The sequence below is a fragment of the Vanellus vanellus genome (assembly GCF_965231255.1).
Source record: "Vanellus vanellus genome assembly, contig: HAP1_SCAFFOLD_35, whole genome shotgun sequence".
Classification (NCBI taxonomy): domain Eukaryota; kingdom Metazoa; phylum Chordata; class Aves; order Charadriiformes; family Charadriidae; genus Vanellus; species Vanellus vanellus.
In genome coordinates, this window is record NW_028128889.1 from 2462781 (window position 1) to 2483622 (window position 20842).

Genomic DNA, 20842 nt, shown 5'->3' on the forward strand with positions numbered 1-20842 from the left:
CATCCTGGGTGCACTGCACCACTAACCCTCCCAGGTGCTGCTGGGTGAGACCCCATGGCAGAGTTTAGGGACAGCTGTGCCCCAAACCCACAACCACAGGATGGGACACGCCACAGGATGGTGCCCATTGGCCCTGCTCACGTCCTGCTGCCCTGGGACTTGCGGGTCTCCCCAGCCCCCAAGGAACCTGCCCCTGCAATGGGCAATGGGAACCTTCCCATTGAAGATGCTCCCATTGAGAGCAAGAACGCTCTCCTGGCGGCAAAAAAAAACAGTTTGTCACCTTTAAAGGTAAGAGAAGGAGGAGGAGCAAGAAACCCCCTTTGCTTAACTGTGAGTCTGCTCAAAACCAAAAGAGAAGCGTATCAGAGATGGAAAAGTGGACAAATACCCATTGAGAACTATAAGGACCTTGTCAGGACGTGCAGAGATCATAGAATCATAGAATGGTTTAGGTTGGAAGGGACCTTGAATATCATCTAAGTTCCAACCCCGCTGCCATAGGCAGGGACACCTCTCACTAGACCAGGTTGCACCAATCCCTGTCCTACCTGGCCTTGAACACCTCCAGGGCCAGAGCTTCTGCAAGTTCTCAGGGCAACTTGGGCCAGTGCCTCACCAACCTCACAGTGAAAAATTTCTTCCCAATATCAGCTTTTGAGAACAGACATGTTAAACTGTAGATCATTTAACTGGGGGGAAGTCCTTTTTTTATTCAGAAAGCAATACATAAAAATACACCTCAGAAAACTCTATTTTCCATATTAGAAGTAGAGAAATCCAAGCAATAAACCTTAATGTCACTCTGTAAAAGCTCTCCGAAGTAGCACAAATACAAACTTAAATTTTGAAAACCAACATGTATCTATAAGGTTAATGCAAACATTGTGCTACAAAAACCAGTTTATTGACCCCAGCAGGGAACTCAGGCACTATAATCTAAAAGGTTTAGGAAAAGAAAATAATAAGGATTTATTTAAAGAAGAGTGAAGAACACTTCTATTCTTCTGAGGAGCTGAAGGAAAAAGATCAGCAAAGATGTAGAGATGCTGCTGCCCCCATCTCAGTAGAAGTCCTGCTGTAAGGACCGATCCCAGCAGAGAGGGCAGGAGGATGGAAGAGAACTAAAAAAGATCCAACGCTGCTCTTTTAACCATCAGTAGAGCATTTACATGACATTTGTCCCACATTCTTTCTTCATCTGATACGACATTCAGAGACTATTTTAGCAAGAACTTCACACAGGGTCTCCCCCTCCTTCCTCCTGAGTTTAGGTACCAAAAGATGCCAATACAAACCATAATGATTGTTAATATCGAGACATTCTGAAAAATATGTGTGTATTGGGTTTACGTGGCAAGGTTTTGGTAGCAGGTGGGGGCGGGGGATGTTGAGCTGCAGGGGTGGCGTCTGTGAGAAGACACCAGAAGCTTCTGGGGGTTGGACTAGATGATCTCCAGAGGTCCCCTCCAACCCTGACCATTCTGTGATTCTCCCATGTCCTACTGAGCCAGTTCCAACCAAGATGGACCTGCTGCTGGCCAAGGCTGAACCCATCAGCAAGGTGGTGTCACCTCCCTGACAATGTATTTAAGAGGGGTAAAAAATGCTGCCCAGGAGCTGGGAGAGAAGAGTAAGAATACGCGAGAGAAACAACTAAGGAGACATCAAGGTCAGTGAAGGAGTGGGAGGAGGTGTCCCATGTCCCGTAGCAGATTCCCCTGCAGCCTGTGGTGAAGATGATGGTGAGGCAGGCTGTCCCCTTGCTGCCCATGGAGGTTAATGGTGGAGCAGATATCCACCTACAGGCTATGGAGGACCCCATACTGGAGCATGTGGTCTCAAAGGTGGCTGTGACCCTGTGAAGAGCCCACACTGGAGCAGGTTTGTGACACCACATGGGACACACGCTGGAGCAGTGTGTTCATGAAGAACTGCATCCCGTGGAAGGGACCCACACAGAGGCAGTTCATGAAGACCTGCAGCCTGTGGGAAGGACTGACATCAGAGGAGGTCATGGAGGACTGTCTCCCGTGGGAGGGACCCCACGCTGGAGCAGGGGAGGAGTGTGAGGAGTCCTCCCCCTGAGGAGGAAGGAGCAGCAGAGACGTGTGATGATCTGACCACAACCCCCATTCCCCGTCCCCCTGTGCCGCTGGTGGGGGGAGGCAGAGAAATGGGGAGTGAAGTTGAGCCTGGGAAGAAGGGAGAGTTGGGGGGGAAAGGTGTTTGATTTGTTCTTATTTCTCACTATCCTACTGCTACAATTAGTTGGCGATAAAGTAAATGAATCCCCCTCCCCCAGCCATCGAGTCTGTTTGACTCATGACAGTAATTGTAAGCGATCTGCCTGTCCTGTTGATGGAGCGATAGAGTAGCTTGGAGGGCAGCAGGCAGCCAGCAAAGGTCAGCCCACCACAATGTGCTTCTACACGTTTTGGAGCACACTGCATCACTGCTTCATATATTAGAGTCATGGAATGGTTTGGGTTGGAAGGGACCTTAAAGATCACCCAGTTCCAACCCCCTGCCATGAGCAGGGATACCTCCCACTAGACCAGGTTGCTCAAATCCCCACCCAACCTGGCCTTGAACACCTCCAGCATATATTAACACCACTAAAACTCTTTCAATTAAGAAAAAATACATTTAAATAGACGTTTGGTCTCTTCAACATAACAGCCCTGCATTAGAAGCCACTCGAAGCTGAAGCCAGCCTCTATGTGGACACAGCATTTTCTGGACAGTCGTTGTCTGAGAGCTCCTCAGCTTCACAACACACATCCCACAGGGACTGCAGCCGGCTGCAGCTCCCCAGCAGACACTTCAGCAGCACTGCTCCCAGCCTGCAGGTTCTGAAGAGGCCACACTCAACATCATCAGCCAGACTCAGCTTTAATAATCCAAGCATCAGGAACTTCAGTGTCACTGCAGAGTGAAGGATGGAGGGCAGCAGCGCTGATCCCTGCCACTCTCCTGAACATAGAGTCCTACATCGACATTTCCATCTGCAGTCAGAATCCTGAAGCTGCTTCTCAAACAGGAATCCTGTTTGGCAAGAAAAGCAGAAATAAAAGCATCATGGTTTGAGCAACACAGGACTAATTTATCTTCTAATGTTTGGGAAAACTGCACTTTTAGAAGACTCTAGTGTCTGAATTTGTGAAAATATTTACTTTACGGCCAGCTACGGAATCACGGAATTTTCAGAGTTGGAAGGGACCACTAGAGATCATCTAGTCCAACTCCCCTGCTAAAGCAGGATTGCCTAGAGCACATTACTCAGGACTGCATCCAGGCAGGTCTTGAAAATCTCCAGAGAAGGGGACTCCACAACCTCCCTGGGCAGCCTGTGCCAGTGCTCTGTCACCCTCAACGTAAAGAAGTGTTTCCGTGTATTTGAACGGAACTTCCTGTGTTCTAACTTGTGCCCATTACCCCTCGTCCTGTCACTGGGAACCATTGAAAAGAGCCTGGCTCCATCCTCCTTCAACCCACCCTTTAGATACTTGTACGCCATAATAAGGTCTCCCCTCAGCCTTCTCTTCTCCAGGCTAAAGAGTCCCAGCGCTCTCAGCCTTTCCGCATCAGGGAGATGCTCCAATCCCTTAATCATCTTAGTTGCCCTTCGCTGGACTCGCTCCAGCAGTTCCCTGTCCCTCTTGAACTGGGGAGCCCAAAACTGGACACAGTATTCCAGTTGTGGCCTCACCAGTGCAGAGTAGAGGGGGAGAATGACCTCCTTCGACCTACTGGCCACACTCTTCCCTATGCAGCCCAGGATTCCATTGGCCTTTTTGGCAACAAGGGCACATTGCTGGGCCATGGATAATTTACTGTCTACTAGGACCCCCAGATCCTTCTCCTCAAAGCTACTTCCCAGCAGGTCCGCCCCTAACCTATACTGGTGCTAATCCACGCTGTGTGGATTTCAAGCTCTCGGTGTTTTCAAGCTCACCAGGTGCGGAGACGAGGAGAAATGAGACCCGAGCGCTTGCCCCAAGCTGCCCAACAGGGTTATTTCATACATGAACAGCACATTCAATACAAATTAGAAAGTTTGTTGAGGCGTTCTCTCTCTCATGACGACTGCCACCCTGAGAACTCCTCGCCCCGGTGCCGCAGTCCTGAGCCCTCCCCTTCCTCCCGAAGCCACAGTGCTTGCAGGGTCCCACATTGGCTGTCACTTCTGAGAGCACACAGCTTCTACGGGTAGAATGGGCTGAGTGTAATCCTGGTATATTTTATATTGGTATCGGGATCAATACTGGTTCTTTAGTTTTATTAATGTTAATCATTTAGTCTGATTCTATGAAATCTGTTTATATTTCAACCCCCGGGTTTTCTTGTTTTTCTGCGATTCCCCTTCCCAGGTTGGGAGGGACCATCAAGTGACAGAATAATTGTCGAAATGACAATAAACTGTTGTAGGTTCCTCAAGCCATAAGAAAAAGGAACATCCCTTCCCCCTCCTCCTTTTCTTATGGTCCCAAATCCCAAGTGTGACTTTACCAGCCAGGCTGACCCAACGTAAGTGCAAAGAAGCATCTCTGGAATAAAGCACATACGTCTGGACTTGACCATGTTCTTAGAAGATAACAGAAAGGTGAGGGTTTCCCCCCGGGGATTTTCTTTTAACAAACATATCTACAGCTACACAATTTTGATTAGTCTTTCGCAAATGCTCATACAGCACCTTGTAAAACTTCGCTGGGATGGGTACACTGCAGTACTGAAAACCAAGTACTACGATGGACAGCAGAATAATTACTGCAATGTTTCTAAATATGTAAGCTCAGAAGTATCAAGAAATACATTTAACAAAATAGATGTAGACAATAGCAATGTATTCTGCACCACAACGACACAAGTCTTTTAAGATACTGTGGGAAAATAACAGAAGAGCAGCGAGGAGGATGGTAAAAATGCTCAAGTGACTTGCAGCTGAGGTGTTGAAAACCCATCTATCACACTAATCATTGTTTAGTCATTGTGTGCTCGACAAATAGAACATCCGCACTCGGATGACACAGGCCTGTGATGGACTCGGAGGCACTTTATCGAACACGCCTGAGATTCCTGCCCTGCTGCGGGAAAGATCAAAGCACAGCGGGAAGCTCCACCTCTGTGAACTGCTGACACACAGGCGAGAACAGCAGGTCCAAGCTCCCTCTGGCAAGGACCTTCTCACTCTGCGGTTGCTGCCTTCCCACTTGCATGCCTCTGCCCAGGTGCTCTACCAGAGATCCCCCGGTTTGTGAGGTACCAAGATTAAATTTACAGCTGTGTTTTGTGGTTGTTCCTGCATCCTGCGTCACCTCACACATACACATTGGGCAACTCATTTTGTTCACAGTACACTGAAAAGAAACGCGATTGCTTAAGAAATTGTGAAGACCCTTTACAAATATAGTATTCTATAACATTTTTTGTTAAAAATGTATGAATATTTTTAAGTTTTTAGTTCATACACATACTTACTCTCCTTTAATCCATAAATCTTATAAGGAGACCTTTAAAAATCACAGCTGACTTAGGAAATGAAGTTAACCAGACCCCCTCCAGAGAAGAACTCCAATATTATTAAGAGGATTTCAACCTACTGTGGTCTACACTGTCATGTAGTATCACCCACATATTAATTTCCACGGTGTCTCAGTCTATACTAGAGACTATGAAGATCTTTTTTAGTATCTACACAACATGGAGAAAATATGGCAAATTCTTATGTACCGAGTGTGAGTCCCTGGACAAAAAGTAGCACTTGCAAAGGTAACCTGGAACTAGATAACAAAAATTTTTAAAGTTTTGTTAACTTTAGAGAACACCTGACCAGTGCTCTCATTCCACGCCCACAAAGCCTACTGTAACTTTTTTTAAGCTTTCACAAAGAAAATTCCAGGCTTTGAGCAGAGACTTCATCAGGCAGCTAGGCAGCTGAGTCATTGTTTGACCCCATCTAAAGGCCTTTAGAGAAAATAAAGGCTTAAAAAACTTTGTTAGAGAGGCAAAGCATTTGACACTGTCCCACATGACAGCCTGGTCTCTAAACTGGAGAGACATGGATTTGATGGAAGCACCACTCTGTGGATAAGGAACTGGCTGGATGGTCACACTCAAGAGTTGCAGTTAACAGCTCAGTGTCCAAGTGGAGACCAGTAACAAGAGGCATTCCTCAGGGGTCTCCCATAACATCTTCATTAGGAAGCTGAGGAAGTATGGGCTAGATGAGGTGACAGTGAGGTGGATTGAGAGTCGGCTGTGTGACAGAACTCAGAGGGTTGTGATCAGCGGCACAGAGTCTAGTTGGAGGCCTGTAACCAGTGGTGTCCCCCAGGGGTCAATACTTGGTCCAATTTTGTTTAATATATTCATTAATGACCTGGATGAGGGGACAGAGTATCTTCAGCAAGTTTGCTGATGATACCAAACTGGGTGGGGTGGCTGACACCCCAGAGGGCCATGCTGCCATCCAGCGTGACCTGGACAGGCTGGAGAGCTGGGCAGAGAAGAACCTAATGAGGTTCAACAAAAGCAAGTGCAAGGTCCTGCACGTGAGGAGGAAGAATGCAAAGCACCAGTATAGGTTAGGGGCAGACCTGCTGGGAAGTAGCTTTGAGGAGAAGGATCTGGGGGTCGTGGTAGACAGTAAATTATCCATGGCCCAGCAATGTGCCCTTGTCGCCAAAAAGGCCAATGGAATCCTGGGCTGCATAGGGAAGAGTGTGGCCAGTAGGTCGAAGGAGGTCATTCTCCCCCTCTACTCTGCACTGGTGAGGCCACAACTGGAATACTGTGTCCAGTTTTGGGCTCCCCAGTTCAAGAGGGACAGGGAACTGCTGGAGCGAGTCCAGCGAAGGGCAACTAAGATGATGAAGGGCTTGGAGCATCTGCCTTATGAGGAAAGGCTGAGAGAGCTGGGACTCTTTAGCCTGGAGAAGAGAAGGCTGAGGGGAGACTTTATTATGGCGTACAAGTATCTAAAGGGTGGGTTGAAGGAGGATGGAGCCAGGCTCTTTTCAATGGTTCCCAGTGACAGGACGAGGGGTAATGGGCACAAGTTAGAACACAGGAAGTTCCGTTCAAATACAGGGAAACACTTCTTTACGTTGAGGGTGACAGAGCACTGGCACAGGCTGCCCAGGGAGGTTGTGGAGTCCCCTTCTCTGGAGATTTTCAAGACCTGCCTGGATGCAGTCCTGAGTAATGTGCTCTGGGCAATGCTGCTTTAGCAGGGGAGTTGGACTAGATGATCTCTAGAAGTCCCTTCCAACTCTGAAAACTCCGTGATTCCGTGAAAAGGAAATACAAAAGGAAAAACCTGCAAATATGCACAACTACTATGTTAGGTTCCAAGCAACTAGTTCTTGATAACTTAAGATGACAAAACTTTATAGTTAAATGGTTCAAAACCTGAAACACAATCACAGCGTCAAATCAGAAGACTACAATCTAAAATGAAATTAAAAAAAAAAAAAAAACAACCACCTAACAGGATCTGTTAGGCATGGGTTTCTACAGGAAGAAAGGAAAAACCTGTAAGCACCAGTGTTTCTGTGGCTGTGCCTACTACCACAATAGACATGATAGGTAAAAATAATATGAAACGACTGCTAAACATAACATGCATAAACCCCCAAAGATGCCTGCATTAGGTATGGAAGAACTCTGCAAACTTGGTCTTCTAGCAAGACAGAAGCAGCTCAAGTTTAATCCCAAGACCAGAAAAGCATAGTAACTTCAAATGTTAAGCTTTTCTTAGGGCCATCTAAATAGAAAATGGTATTTTTATGAACTCCTTGGAAATTAAAAACCTTTTCACACCCTCAAAACACGTTATAAGTGAAAGAGCATAATAGACATGCCCAGCCCCACTACTGCAAAGAATGTATCAGCTTACAAAGTAAGAGAGAGCTACCTCAGTCATTAAAACCTGTGTGGAGAAAGGACAAGACGTGGACAGCTGTAGTAAAAATAACTAAATTTCCCCCTAACCTTTGACAACTAAGCAGCCAAGTGTTCTATACGAGTTACACTGAGGTCTTGTAACACTTGCAATTTTATCTGACCAGCACCTATGAAAGACATGATGTTAGTTTGCCACTTTTCTTGGACAATCTCAATTACTTCCATTTGAAACTAGACAGAACAGGCCAGAAAAATAAACCATAACACACTCTCAACACAGGGAAAAGCAAATTGCAGTAGCTGCAGAAAAAAACAGCTGTGCTGAAATAACTCCACACTCACCTCGTCACCTTGCCTTGCCCCACACAGAGATAGAGAGGCCACATGTTTCCCCAGAAGCAACAGGCTCGGGGCAACAGCTTTTCTTAGCGTGTCCTTTCGCAGCATTGCCTTGCAGCACAGACGGAGAACCTTGCAGCTATTCCTCCTGACACACAGCGGGGGGAAGGGAGTGAAAGAAATACTGTTTAACACCAACAAAACGACATTTCAATCCTCATTCAAAAAACCGAACAACAGGCTTAAGCCCAGGGTTTACATGGAACGAAATCTAAACTGTTCCCCAAAACTGGTTCCTTTGCACTGACGAGATCACAGCCCATCGCCATTAACTACCAAGCAGGAACCGTTCCTTACGGACTAGCGGTAACGAGCACGTCCAATGGCAGTTACTGTAAGTAACACAGAGGTTTCCTTCCTTAGGAGCGGCGCTATTTACTTCTCATGCAAGGAGAGACCTCAACTTTAGAACCCTTCAGAAAGGAACGAGACCCAACTCTGTCCTTCACAAAACCTCCTCTTCCACAACTTCGCAACTAAACCAGCGTTCGCAGGCAACACGTAAGCACCCAAGCAAACTGAAGTTCTGAGGCTTACACACCTCAGCCTAGTCACTCTCTTTTAAGGAGCTAAAAATTACCCCAGCAAGCCACCCACCTTCTTTTCCCAACTTCTATATCCATTCAACAATCCCATTTACATCACCAACAGGGAGACATCGGAGAAGAACCTGGAAATAAAGCCACAAAAAAAATTAAAATAATCAGAGAGGGGCAAAGGCGTTAGCGTTTACTTCTTTTAAAGAAGAGAGAAAAACAACATCAAACCCCTGCATTGACACAAGACTTCACTAAACTCTTGTGAATACTCGTCGGTAAGGTCGAGTAAGCTAAAATTTGTCCAGCTGCAGTTCATCTATTGCTGTCTAAAATCATAAAGAAATTCCCAAAGGAAAACAAAGACAACTCCAGCTGCACCCTGCGCCTTCCAGCTCTCCTTTCAACAGCATGAGCAGGCTCGTCGGTTTTCACGTGAGCATAACGTACAGCAGCACAGATGTGATTATAGGTGAACCCCGCGATGAGACACCGACACCCTGGGCTCCCAAACCTGCAGCCTGCGCACTGCTGCCGTTTGGATTCGTGCAGGAGGAGCTGAAGCAGCTGCTTGGTAAGAACACGGACAGCCAACGCCTGCCAGCGGCCACTAGTCTCAAAGGGTAAGACCTGCGTTTACAGTCCAATTTGAAACACAGGGAGTAAAAGCAAACTGCAGAAAAAAACATGAACGACTTCATCAGACACAAACTGCACAGGGCACATATTCAGGGGGAAAAAGAAAGGTCTGAGTAGCGAATACAAAGGTTTCAGAGCTCGCACTGACTCTAGACAGCAAGCCCCGGTGACACAACGTCCCACAAACACAACGGTGCCGTCCTGAGCCCCAGCTGCCTTTGCGGCTCTACAAGTTACACAAACTGGGACTAAAGACAGGAATTCAGACATTATTATAAACACCGTAATAGAAAGAACAACAGATGAAACTAAGGAATATCCCTGGGGAATCCTTCAACAATGCCAACCACTTCAACTTCCCATACCTAGAGGCAGCGGGAATCTTTCAAGCGCCAGCTAAAATTTAAGTCTCGCAAAACAAAACCAAACCCAGTTTTTGCAAGGCGTTTCATAAAAGCCACGACATTTTCCACAGGTTCTTCAAATTTTAAAAAAATAATCTCTGTTGAGCTCGGAACAAACAAAAGACACCATCCAATACCTTCTCTGGTCACCCGGGCACTCCTCCAGAAGGTACCGGATGCTCACAGCGCCACCAATCCAGCAGGCCAACATTCGCTTGATGCAACCCGTCTGGTACAGCCAGCAGTCCTGTCACACAATACATCCAAAATTACAGAAATGAGCCTGTATGCAAAAACTGACTATACTTTCGCACACTCAATGCGGGAAGGTCTCAAAGCAGGAATCCAGTCCCGCACACCTGATGCAAACAAAATAAGCACAGAGCTCCCCTTTTCGCTTCAAGTGAGTTTTGCTTTGCCATTACATTAACGTTACTTCCGTAGAAAAGGTCCAGTTACACAAGGTAATTTCAAACAGCAACGTTTCACCAATATATTACACTAGCATATCCTTTGGAAAATGATCCCAAAACATCAGGCAGAGCACTACTGTTTTCTTAAATAAAAAACCAAACAAAACCCACCACTAAAGTACTAAAACTGCTCTCTGGAGGATGGATACAGCCTCTAGGACAACGCTGCATCCAGCCCGCGGTTTCACCCCGTATATTCCTCTTAGCCTAAGGCTTACGCAGGGCAAGCTGAAGACCAAGCGCCTTCTCGGGCAGAAACAGAGAATGGAACCCTGATCATTAATGTTCCCGGCAATCCCACCTACATCTACCACCAGGCTTGCTTACAGCGTGCCACGTAACACACAGCCATTGACACATCCCTCCCTTGTCCCTGCAAAATAACGTTTGCGGTGCTTCAGGCCACGAGCCTGCCAGTCCCTGGGAACTTACATATTGCCGGAAACCACAGTATCAACTGAAGGCTGCTCATAATCCCCTTCCCCTGATAACAAATGTGGAGGTGGGACTCAACAGCGTCTGCGAGTCAAGAACACGCACCCTCGTTAGAACAGGCAAGGCAAGTTTGCCACCAAATCTCCACCTCCGCATTTGCTAACACCGCTCCACTGCGGGTGTCCGGAGATGCATGCGGGTAGCGGGAAGGCGTCTCCGACTAACAGCCAGTATTATGCAAAGAACGATACCTCTCTAACACCTAAATGCCACAACGCTCTAACTGTGCCCCCTTCTCCTGACGCCGCGTTAAAACTTGGGACAGGAATTTGATTGCGCAGTATGCAGAAGCTCCGAGGTCGCAGCCAAAACAAACAGGAGTTCCTCGGGTCTCAGAGTAATTCTAGAGCTAAAGGGGTGATAGGCATCAACTTTACATCAGATAATACATGCCACCACTCATCACCGACCCAAGCACGAGACCTCCTTCTGCCCTACCCAAGGCTTCCCCATGCAACACACCACCTTCCGCAAACAGGACGCCACCTGCTTCGTGTGTAACACCAGTAATGCGTTGCTTCCTTCTTGAGGTGAGACAAGACACATCACGCAGGCAACCAACCCACTGCTTGGAAGCACTGGATCCTTCGGGCTATTGCTCTTCACCACGGTGGGCAGCAGGAAGAAAATGAAAGACAGAATAGATGGACATCGCGTTTACACATCCGCGTCTACAAATATCTATCAAATCCAAACCTTTCCTCTTCCTCTGGCCACATGCATCATCTTTCACCTTGATGTACACTGAGAAGCGTCCCTAACATCCCAAAGTATTTATCTACAGGATTCCACTAAAACCTCTAACTAAGAAATACTGTGGGAAGACTGCTACAAAACTCATGAGAATGCAGACAAAACCACCGGTAAAGGAACACTGAAAGCAGCATTCCCAAACCTGACAATGTTTTTTAGAAGAAGCCGCCTAAAGTTCAGCAGTTACATTATTCCCTTTTTTGGAGAGGGGACGGAAATACCTTTTGCTATTGCTATCCAAGAGCACCACTTCCTAAGTCAGCAAAATCATTAAGTAAAGGCAGCTCTTTCTACAGTTACCCTGTTACATTTCCTGGACGTGCTGAGGGCCGACAGAGGAGGAGCGCCGGGACCTGTGCTGGCACTTACTGCACCGCATTTGTGCTGACGCTGCCCGACGAATGCCAGAATTCCGTCTGTCTGCCTTCCGTGCAGCCGTCCCACGAGAGCCACTGCAGTCTTCCCCCAGGAAACGCTGCTCAGCCTCAAATACTGCAACGCACTGCGCCCCTAAGCGGGGCATTAGTTCAGTTCTGAATCAGATAAGCACAGCATCCACAAGGTTCGCCCCCCCCCCTCCACCCACAGTCTCCCCACCCCATCGTTGCCTTTCACCTCCTTTTCTCCCCGCCCTTCTACCGGAAAGGGGAAGAACTGCACCAGGGGCTGTGTGGCCCTAGCCGCCGGCTGGCCTTAAACCACAACAACTACCCAGAAGCATCAGTTTCTGGTGCAGTAACTAAAACCTGCACGTTTTCAGCACAGCAACAACTGTCATGAGCCATAGTGCCTCCAGTTCTGGTGCAAACATTAACGATAACTGCAGACATAAGCAGTTCTTGACATCTTCCACCTCCTGGAACTGGAATCCAGCTCTCGCAGCTGCGCCTGCTAACCCACGCCTTCAAAACCAACGCTCGTTGCAGCGGATCTCAACCCGAGCAAGCACAGAGCAGTGCTGCGGACAGACTCGGCACTTTCTCCTATCAAGACAGCCGCGTGGAGGTACACCCACAGTCTCCTTGCAGATCAAGGACCGACAAGGGCTTCGCTTCCCAGGTCTCACCGTCATTCCAGAGCTGAACCCATCGTCTTCAGGCTTATGCTCAGGTCACACGTGCCAACACCCACCGCAGACCCAGGGGTACTAACACGGCACGGGGGACGGCGGGGCGGGAGGGGAGCAGCAGGGCAGCATGCACCCAACCCCGAACGCCCAATGCAGCACTCAGGGTTACTGCTCTTGATAAACGCACACCTGTGCTGAAATAGCTCCACACTCACCTCGTCACCTTGCCTTGCTCCACACAGAGATAGAGAGGCCACGTGTTTCCCCAGAAGCAACAGGCTCGGGGCAACAGCTTTTCTTAGCGTGTCCTTTCGCAGCATTGCCTTGCAGCACAGACGGAGAACCTTGCAGCTATTCCTCCTGGAACGCAGCGGGGGGGAAGGGAGTGAAAGAAATACTGTTTAACACCCACAAAACGACGTTTCAATCCTCATTCAAACTACGGAAAAACAGGCTCAAGGCCAGGGTTTACATGGAACGAAATCTAAACTCTTCCCCAAAACTGCTTCCTTTGCCCGCCCACCGACAGCTTCAATAGTCGACAAGTGCATGTGACACACAAGCGAGCTGTGTGCTCACTGCACAGCAACACCGACAACTCCTCTGCAGCGGTGATACAGTCAGATACACATCCACCACTCCTCAACCAGCACAACTTGCAAAGAGCCGTGTCATTTGAAACTGCCCTGGCAAACTGCAGAGCTGTGGGCTCTCAGGGAAATACTGGGGCACCACACTTGGCCCCCCCAAAACGGTCACGGCACTCTCGCACACCCGGGCAGAAGTGGAAACTGTGGCTGGTTTTCGAGCAAGACCCACTCGACTTGCAACTCCTCTTCTGCATCCACACGCCAGGAAGCTACACCCAAACAGCTACACACACAGCTGAATGCTCGCTCCGCGCACCCACACCAACAGAGCTCTCCTAACACACACCGGGAACAATTGATACCGACGGTCCGCATTTCACATTGAACCCGCGCACAAACATGGTGCCCATGTAATTTTCACGTCCAACCGATGCAAGGCTTTTCTCCTTAAGAAACCCACAAACTGAAGGCAATAAAACACTCACTCTTCTCTGCGACATCAGGAATCGCACCCACCCAGTTCGGCTGTTATCGCTTTTCCGGAGTAACACAAAGCCACCCTGCACTCGACAGATGGGTTTCAATACGCCAACAGAAAGGGCACTGCAAACTATGAACCGTTTCGACACTCCGCATCATAACGGCTGGCTTCACAGCTGTGTACGTGCACCACCATGATCTCGATCCATGAGTTCTACTAGAACGATAACACCAGAGTACATTTTAGAAAAAGAAAAGCTATCCCCGTGGAAAGCGTGAGTTGCCGAGTTACTAAATACTCACGCGATCCCTTAGAAAGGCTGCCTTTGGTCACACAGAAGGTTGTCACGGGCACAAACTAAAGTAGTAGCAACAGCCCTTGACGAGCACAAACAGCTCTTATTTTCCTCATTCCCACACCACGAAACACGGAGGCGCCTTTCACAGCCTACGCGGATCAAGACCACGCAGAACCGCCAGCCTTGGAAGGGACCTTCGCAGATCACCGAGTCCAAACCCCCTGCCGACGCAGGGTCCCCCACAGCAGGCTGCACAGCATCGTCTCCAGGCGGGTTTTCGCTGTCTCCAGAGAAGGAGACTCCACAGCCCCTCGGGGCAGCCTCTGCCACTGCTCCGGCACCCTCCAACTAAACAAAGCTTTCCCTCATGTCGAGATGGAAATTTCCTGCGCTCCAGTTTGTGCCCGTTGCCCCTCGTCCTGGCGCTGGGCACGGCCTCTCCACACCCGCCCTTTAGGCACTGAGAAGCACTGACGAGATCACAGCCCATCGCCATTAACTACCAAGCAGGAACCGTTCCTTACGGACTAGCGGTAACGAGCACGTCCAATGGCAGTTACTGTAAGTAACACAGAGGTTTCCTTCCTTAGGAGCGGCGCTATTTACTTCTCATGCAAGGAGAGACCTCAACTTTAGAACCCTTCAGAAAGGAACGAGACCCAACTCTGTCCTTCACAAAACCTCCTCTTCCACAACTTCGCAACTAAACCAGCGTTCGCAGGCAACACGTAAGCACCCAAGCAAACTGAAGTTCTGAGGCTTACACACCTCAGCCTAGTCACTCTCTTTTAAGGAGCTAAAAATTACCCCAGCAAGCCACCCACCTTCTTTTCCCAACTTCTATATCCATTCAACAATCCCATTTACATCACCAACAGGGAGACATCGGAGAAGAACCTGGAAATAAAGCCACAAAAAAAATTAAAATAATCAGAGAGGGGCAAAGGCGTTAGCGTTTACTTCTTTTAAAGAAGAGAGAAAAACAACATCAAACCCCTGCATTGACACAAGACTTCACTAAACTCTTGTGAATACTCGTCGGTAAGGTCGAGTAAGCTAAAATTTGTCCAGCTGCAGTTCATCTATTGCTGTCTAAAATCATAAAGAAATTCCCAAAGGAAAACAAAGACAACTCCAGCTGCACCCTGCGCCTTCCAGCTCTCCTTTCAACAGCATGAGCAGGCTCGTCGGTTTTCACGTGAGCATAACGTACAGCAGCACAGATGTGATTATAGGTGAACCCCGCGATGAGACACCGACACCCTGGGCTCCCAAACCTGCAGCCTGCGCACTGCTGCCGTTTGGATTCGTGCAGGAGGAGCTGAAGCAGCTGCTTGGTAAGAACACGGACAGCCAACGCCTGCCAGCGGCCACTAGTCTCAAAGGGTAAGACCTGCGTTTACAGTCCAATTTGAAACACAGGGAGTAAAAGCAAACTGCAGAAAAAAACATGAACGACTTCATCAGACACAAACTGCACAGGGCACATATTCAGGGGGAAAAAGAAAGGTCTGAGTAGCGAATACAAAGGTTTCAGAGCTCGCACTGACTCTAGACAGCAAGCCCCGGTGACACAACGTCCCACAAACACAACGGTGCCGTCCTGAGCCCCAGCTGCCTTTGCGGCTCTACAAGTTACACAAACTGGGACTAAAGACAGGAATTCAGACATTATTATAAACACCGTAATAGAAAGAACAACAGATGAAACTAAGGAATATCCCTGGGGAATCCTTCAACAATGCCAACCACTTCAACTTCCCATACCTAGAGGCAGCGGGAATCTTTCAAGCGCCAGCTAAAATTTAAGTCTCGCAAAACAAAACCAAACCCAGTTTTTGCAAGGCGTTTCATAAAAGCCACGACATTTTCCACAGGTTCTTCAAATTTTAAAAAAATAATCTCTGTTGAGCTCGGAACAAACAAAAGACACCATCCAATACCTTCTCTGGTCACCCGGGCACTCCTCCAGAAGGTACCGGATGCTCACAGCGCCACCAATCCAGCAGGCCAACATTCGCTTGATGCAACCCGTCTGGTACAGCCAGCAGTCCTGTCACACAATACATCCAAAATTACAGAAATGAGCCTGTATGCAAAAACTGACTATACTTTCGCACACTCAATGCGGGAAGGTCTCAAAGCAGGAATCCAGTCCCGCACACCTGATGCAAACAAAATAAGCACAGAGCTCCCCTTTTCGCTTCAAGTGAGTTTTGCTTTGCCATTACATTAACGTTACTTCCGTAGAAAAGGTCCAGTTACACAAGGTAATTTCAAACAGCAACGTTTCACCAATATATTACACTAGCATATCCTTTGGAAAATGATCCCAAAACATCAGGCAGAGCACTACTGTTTTCTTAAATAAAAAACCAAACAAAACCCACCACTAAAGTACTAAAACTGCTCTCTGGAGGATGGATACAGCCTCTAGGACAACGCTGCATCCAGCCCGCGGTTTCACCCCGTATATTCCTCTTAGCCTAAGGCTTACGCAGGGCAAGCTGAAGACCAAGCGCCTTCTCGGGCAGAAACAGAGAATGGAACCCTGATCATTAATGTTCCCGGCAATCCCACCTACATCTACCACCAGGCTTGCTTACAGCGTGCCACGTAACACACAGCCATTGACACATCCCTCCCTTGTCCCTGCAAAATAACGTTTGCGGTGCTTCAGGCCACGTGCCTGCCAGTCCCTGGGAACTTACATATTGCCGGAAACCACAGTATCAACTGAAGGCTGCTCATAATCCCCTTCCCCTGATAACAAATGTGGAGGTGGGACTCAACAGCGTCTGCGAGTCAAGAACACGCACCCTCGTTAGAACAGGCAAGGCAAGTTTGCCACCAAATCTCCACCTCCGCATTTGCTAACACCGCTCCACTGCGGGTGTCCGGAGATGCATGCGGGTAGCGGGAAGGCGTCTCCGACTAACAGCCAGTATTATGCAAAGAACGATACCTCTCTAACACCTAAATGCCACAACGCTCTAACTGTGCCCCCTTCTCCTGACGCCGCGTTAAAACTTGGGACAGGAATTTGATTGCGCAGTATGCAGAAGCTCCGAGGTCGCAGCCAAAACAAACAGGAGTTCCTCGGGTCTCAGAGTAATTCTAGAGCTAAAGGGGTGATAGGCATCAACTTTACATCAGATAATACATGCCACCACTCATCACCGACCCAAGCACGAGACCTCCTTCTGCCCTACCCAAGGCTTCCCCATGCAACACACCACCTTCCGCAAACAGGACGCCACCTGCTTCGTGTGTAACACCAGTAATGCGTTGCTTCCTTCTTGAGGTGAGACAAGACACATCACGCAGGCAACCAACCCACTGCTTGGAAGCACTGGAGCCTTCGGGCTATTGCTCTTCACCACGGTGGGCAGCAGGAAGAAAATGAAAGACAGAATAGATGGACATCGCGTTTACACATCCGCGTCTACAAATATCTATCAAATCCAAACCTTTCCTCTTCCTCTGGCCACACGCATCATCTTTCACCTCGATGTACACTGAGAAGCGTCCCTAACATCCCAAAGTATTTATCTACAGGATTCCACTAAAACCTCTAACTAAGAAATACTGTGGGAAGACTGCTACAAAACTCATGAGAATGCAGACAAAACCACCGGTAAAGGAACACTGAAAGCAGCATTCCCAAACCTGACAATGTTTTTTAGAAGAAGCCGCCTAAAGTTCAGCAGTTACATTATTCCCTTTTTGGAGAGGGGACGGAAATACCTTTTGCTATTGCTATCCAAGAGCACCACTTCCTAAGTCAGCAAAATCATTAAGTAAAGGCAGCTCTTTCTACAGTTACCCTGTTACATTTACCTGGACGTGCTGAGGGCCGACAGAGGAGGAGCGCCGGGACCTGTGCTGGCACTTACTGCACCGCATTTGTGCTGACGCTGCCCGACGAATGCCAGAATTCCGTCTGTCTGCCTTCCGTGCAGCCGTCCCACGAGAGCCACTGCAGTCTTCCCCCAGGAAACGCTGCTCAGCCTCAAATACTGCAACGCACTGCGCCCCTAAGCGGGACATTAGTTCAGTTCTGAATCAGATATTCACAGCATCCACAAGGTTCGCCCCCCCCCCTCCACCCACAGTCTCCCCACCCCATCGTTGCCTTTCATCTCCTTTTCTCCCCGCCCTTCTACCGGAAAGGGGAAGAACTGCACCAGGGGCTGTGTGGCCCTAGCCGCCGGCTGGCCTTAAACCACAACAACTACCCAGAAGCATCAGTTTCTGGTGCAGTAACTAAAACCTGCACGTTTTCAGCACAGCAACAACTGTCATGAGCCATAGTGCCTCCAGTTCTGGTGCAAACACTAACGATAACTGCAGACATAAGCAGTTCTTGACATCTTCCACCTCCTGGAACTGGAATCCAGCTCTCGCAGCTGCGCCTGCTAACCCACGCCTTCAAAACCAACGCTCGTTGCAGCGGATCTCAACCCGAGCAAGCACAGAGCAGTGCTGGGGACAGACTCGGCACTTCCTCCTATCAAGACAGCCGCGTGGAGGTACACCCACAGTCTCCTTGCAGATCAAGGACTGACAAGGGGTTCGCTTCCCAGGTCTCACCGTCATTCCAGAGCTGAACCCATCGTCTTCAGGCTTATGCTCAGGTCACACGTGCCAACACCCACCGCAGACCCAGGGGTACTAACACGGCACGGGGGACGGCGGGGCGGGAGGGGAGCAGCAGGGCAGCATGCACCCAACCCCGAACGCCCAACGCAGCACTCAGGGTTACTGCTCTTGATAAACGCACACCTGTGCTGAAATAGCTCCACACTCACCTCGTCACCTTGCCTTGCTCCACACAGAGATAGAGAGGCCACGTGTTTCCCCAGAAGCAACAGGCTCGGGGCAACAGCTTTTCTTAGCGTGTCCTTTCGCAGCATTGCCTTGCAGCACAGATGGAGAACCTTGCAGCTATTCCTCCTGGAATGCAGCGGGGGGAAGGGAGTGAAAGAAATACTGTTTAACACCCACAAAACGACGTTTCAATCCTCATTCAAACTACGGAAAAACAGGCCCAAGGCCAGGGTTTACATGGAACGAAATCTAAACTCTTCCCCAAAACTGCTTCCCTTGCCCGCCCACCGACAGCTTCAATAGTCGACAAGTGCATGTGACACACAAGCGAGCTGTGTGCTCACTGCACAGCAACACCGACAACTCCTCTGCAGCGGTGATACAGTCAGATACACATCCACCACTCCTCAACCAGCACAACTTGCAAAGAGCCGTGTCATTTGAAACTGCCCTGGCAAACTGCAGAGCTGTGGGCTCTCAGGGAAGTACTGGGGCACCACACTTGGCCCCCTCAAAATGGTCATGGCACTCTCGCACACCCGGGCAGAAGTGGAAACCGTGGCTGGTTTTCGAGCAAGACCCACTCGACTTGCAACTCTTCTTCTGCATCCACACGCCAGGAAGCTACACAGGCTGTTCTTGAACTCGGGACAGGAATTTGAATGCAGAAGCTCCGAGGTCGCAGCCAAAACAAACAGGAGTTCCCTGGGTCTCAGAGTAATTCTAGAGCTAAAGGGGTGATAGGCATCAACTTTACATCAGATAATACATGCCACCACTCATCACTGACCCAAGAACAAGACCTCCTTCTGCCCTACCCAAGGCTTCCCCATGCAATACACCACCATCCTCTAACAGAAAGCCACCTGCTTCACGTGTTTCCCCAGAAGCAACAGCCTCGGGGCAACAGCTTTTCTTAGTGTGTCCTTTCACAGCGTCGTATTGCAGCACAGACAGAGAACCTTGTAGCTATTCCTCCTAGAACATAGCGGGGGAGAAGGGAATGAAAGAAATGTTATTTAACACGCACAAAAAGATTTTTCAATCCTCAGTGAAAATATGGAACATGCTGAACCCCTGAACAAAAGGCAGTTACAAGTACCCACAGTCTTCTCTCCTTTGGAGTGACAGTATTTACTTTTCATTGAAGAAGAGATCTGAAGTTTAGAACCCTTCAGAAAGGAATGAGACCCAACTCTGTCCTTCACAAAACCTCCTGTTCCACAACTTTGCAACTAAACCAGCATTCGCAGGCAACATGTAAGCACCCAAGCAAATTTAAGTTCTGAGGCTCACTTATAGAGATAAAAATTTAACCTACAATCGTGCTAGGTACATCAAAAAATAAGGCTGAGATTTACCCACTTTTTCCAGGGGAAAGGTACTCACTAAATAGTTACTGAACAGATCACTCTAATTCTCAGAAAAAAATAATCCCTAACTCTCATTAACTTGAATGACGGTTGTTACTCTTAATAATAGCACAGGATACTGAACTAAATCGGTTTTTATCTAGCTGCCTTTTTTTGCCCCAAAAGAAGCTACTCGGGCCATGTGCTTCTCCGGAAGTATGGTGCTTAGGCATCAGGCTTCCTTATCACTTCCTGTCGCCCTTTCACCTTTAAAAAGCACCAAGAAACTTCAGCTGTGGGGTCAGCTCGGGTCGGGGGGGAAATGCCGTGGCACCGTGTAACTCGGGCAACTCCTCCGCAGTCGGGATACAGACCCTCCTCCCTCCCCTCTGACCGCGGGCACGTACCGCCGAACCCTCCCCGGGAAAGAGACGCGAGGGAAACCCCCCCGAGGGGGCCGAGACGAACCGCCAGCCCGGCCACTGGGAGACCCAGACCCCGCTGGGGGGCCCGGGCCCTCCCCCCCGGACGCCCGCGGGAAGATCAATACTGCGACCTGCCACACAAGTGTTTGCTCTACTTAAAAAAAGAACAACACCAAAAACTCTGTCTAAA

At 48.8% G+C, this 20842-nt stretch overlaps 1 protein-coding gene across 1 annotated transcript; it reads right to left on the bottom strand.

Moving 5' to 3' along the window:
• Positions 1-1981: 1981 nt before the first annotated feature.
• LOC309683982 (uncharacterized protein) lies at positions 1982-19971 on the bottom strand. The gene is made up of 10 exons (XM_082499947.1): positions 19742-19971; positions 18857-19001; positions 17886-18074; positions 15989-16098; positions 12892-13036; positions 11977-12117; positions 11341-11454; positions 10024-10133; positions 8251-8395; positions 1982-3048 (listed from the first exon to the last, which is right to left on the bottom strand). Exons 2-10 carry the CDS (start codon positions 18959-18961, stop codon positions 2926-2928), a joined length of 1182 nt encoding a protein of 393 aa, XP_082356073.1. The 5' UTR covers positions 18962-19001; positions 19742-19971; the 3' UTR covers positions 1982-2925.
• Between the last annotated feature and the right edge of the window lie 871 nt (positions 19972-20842).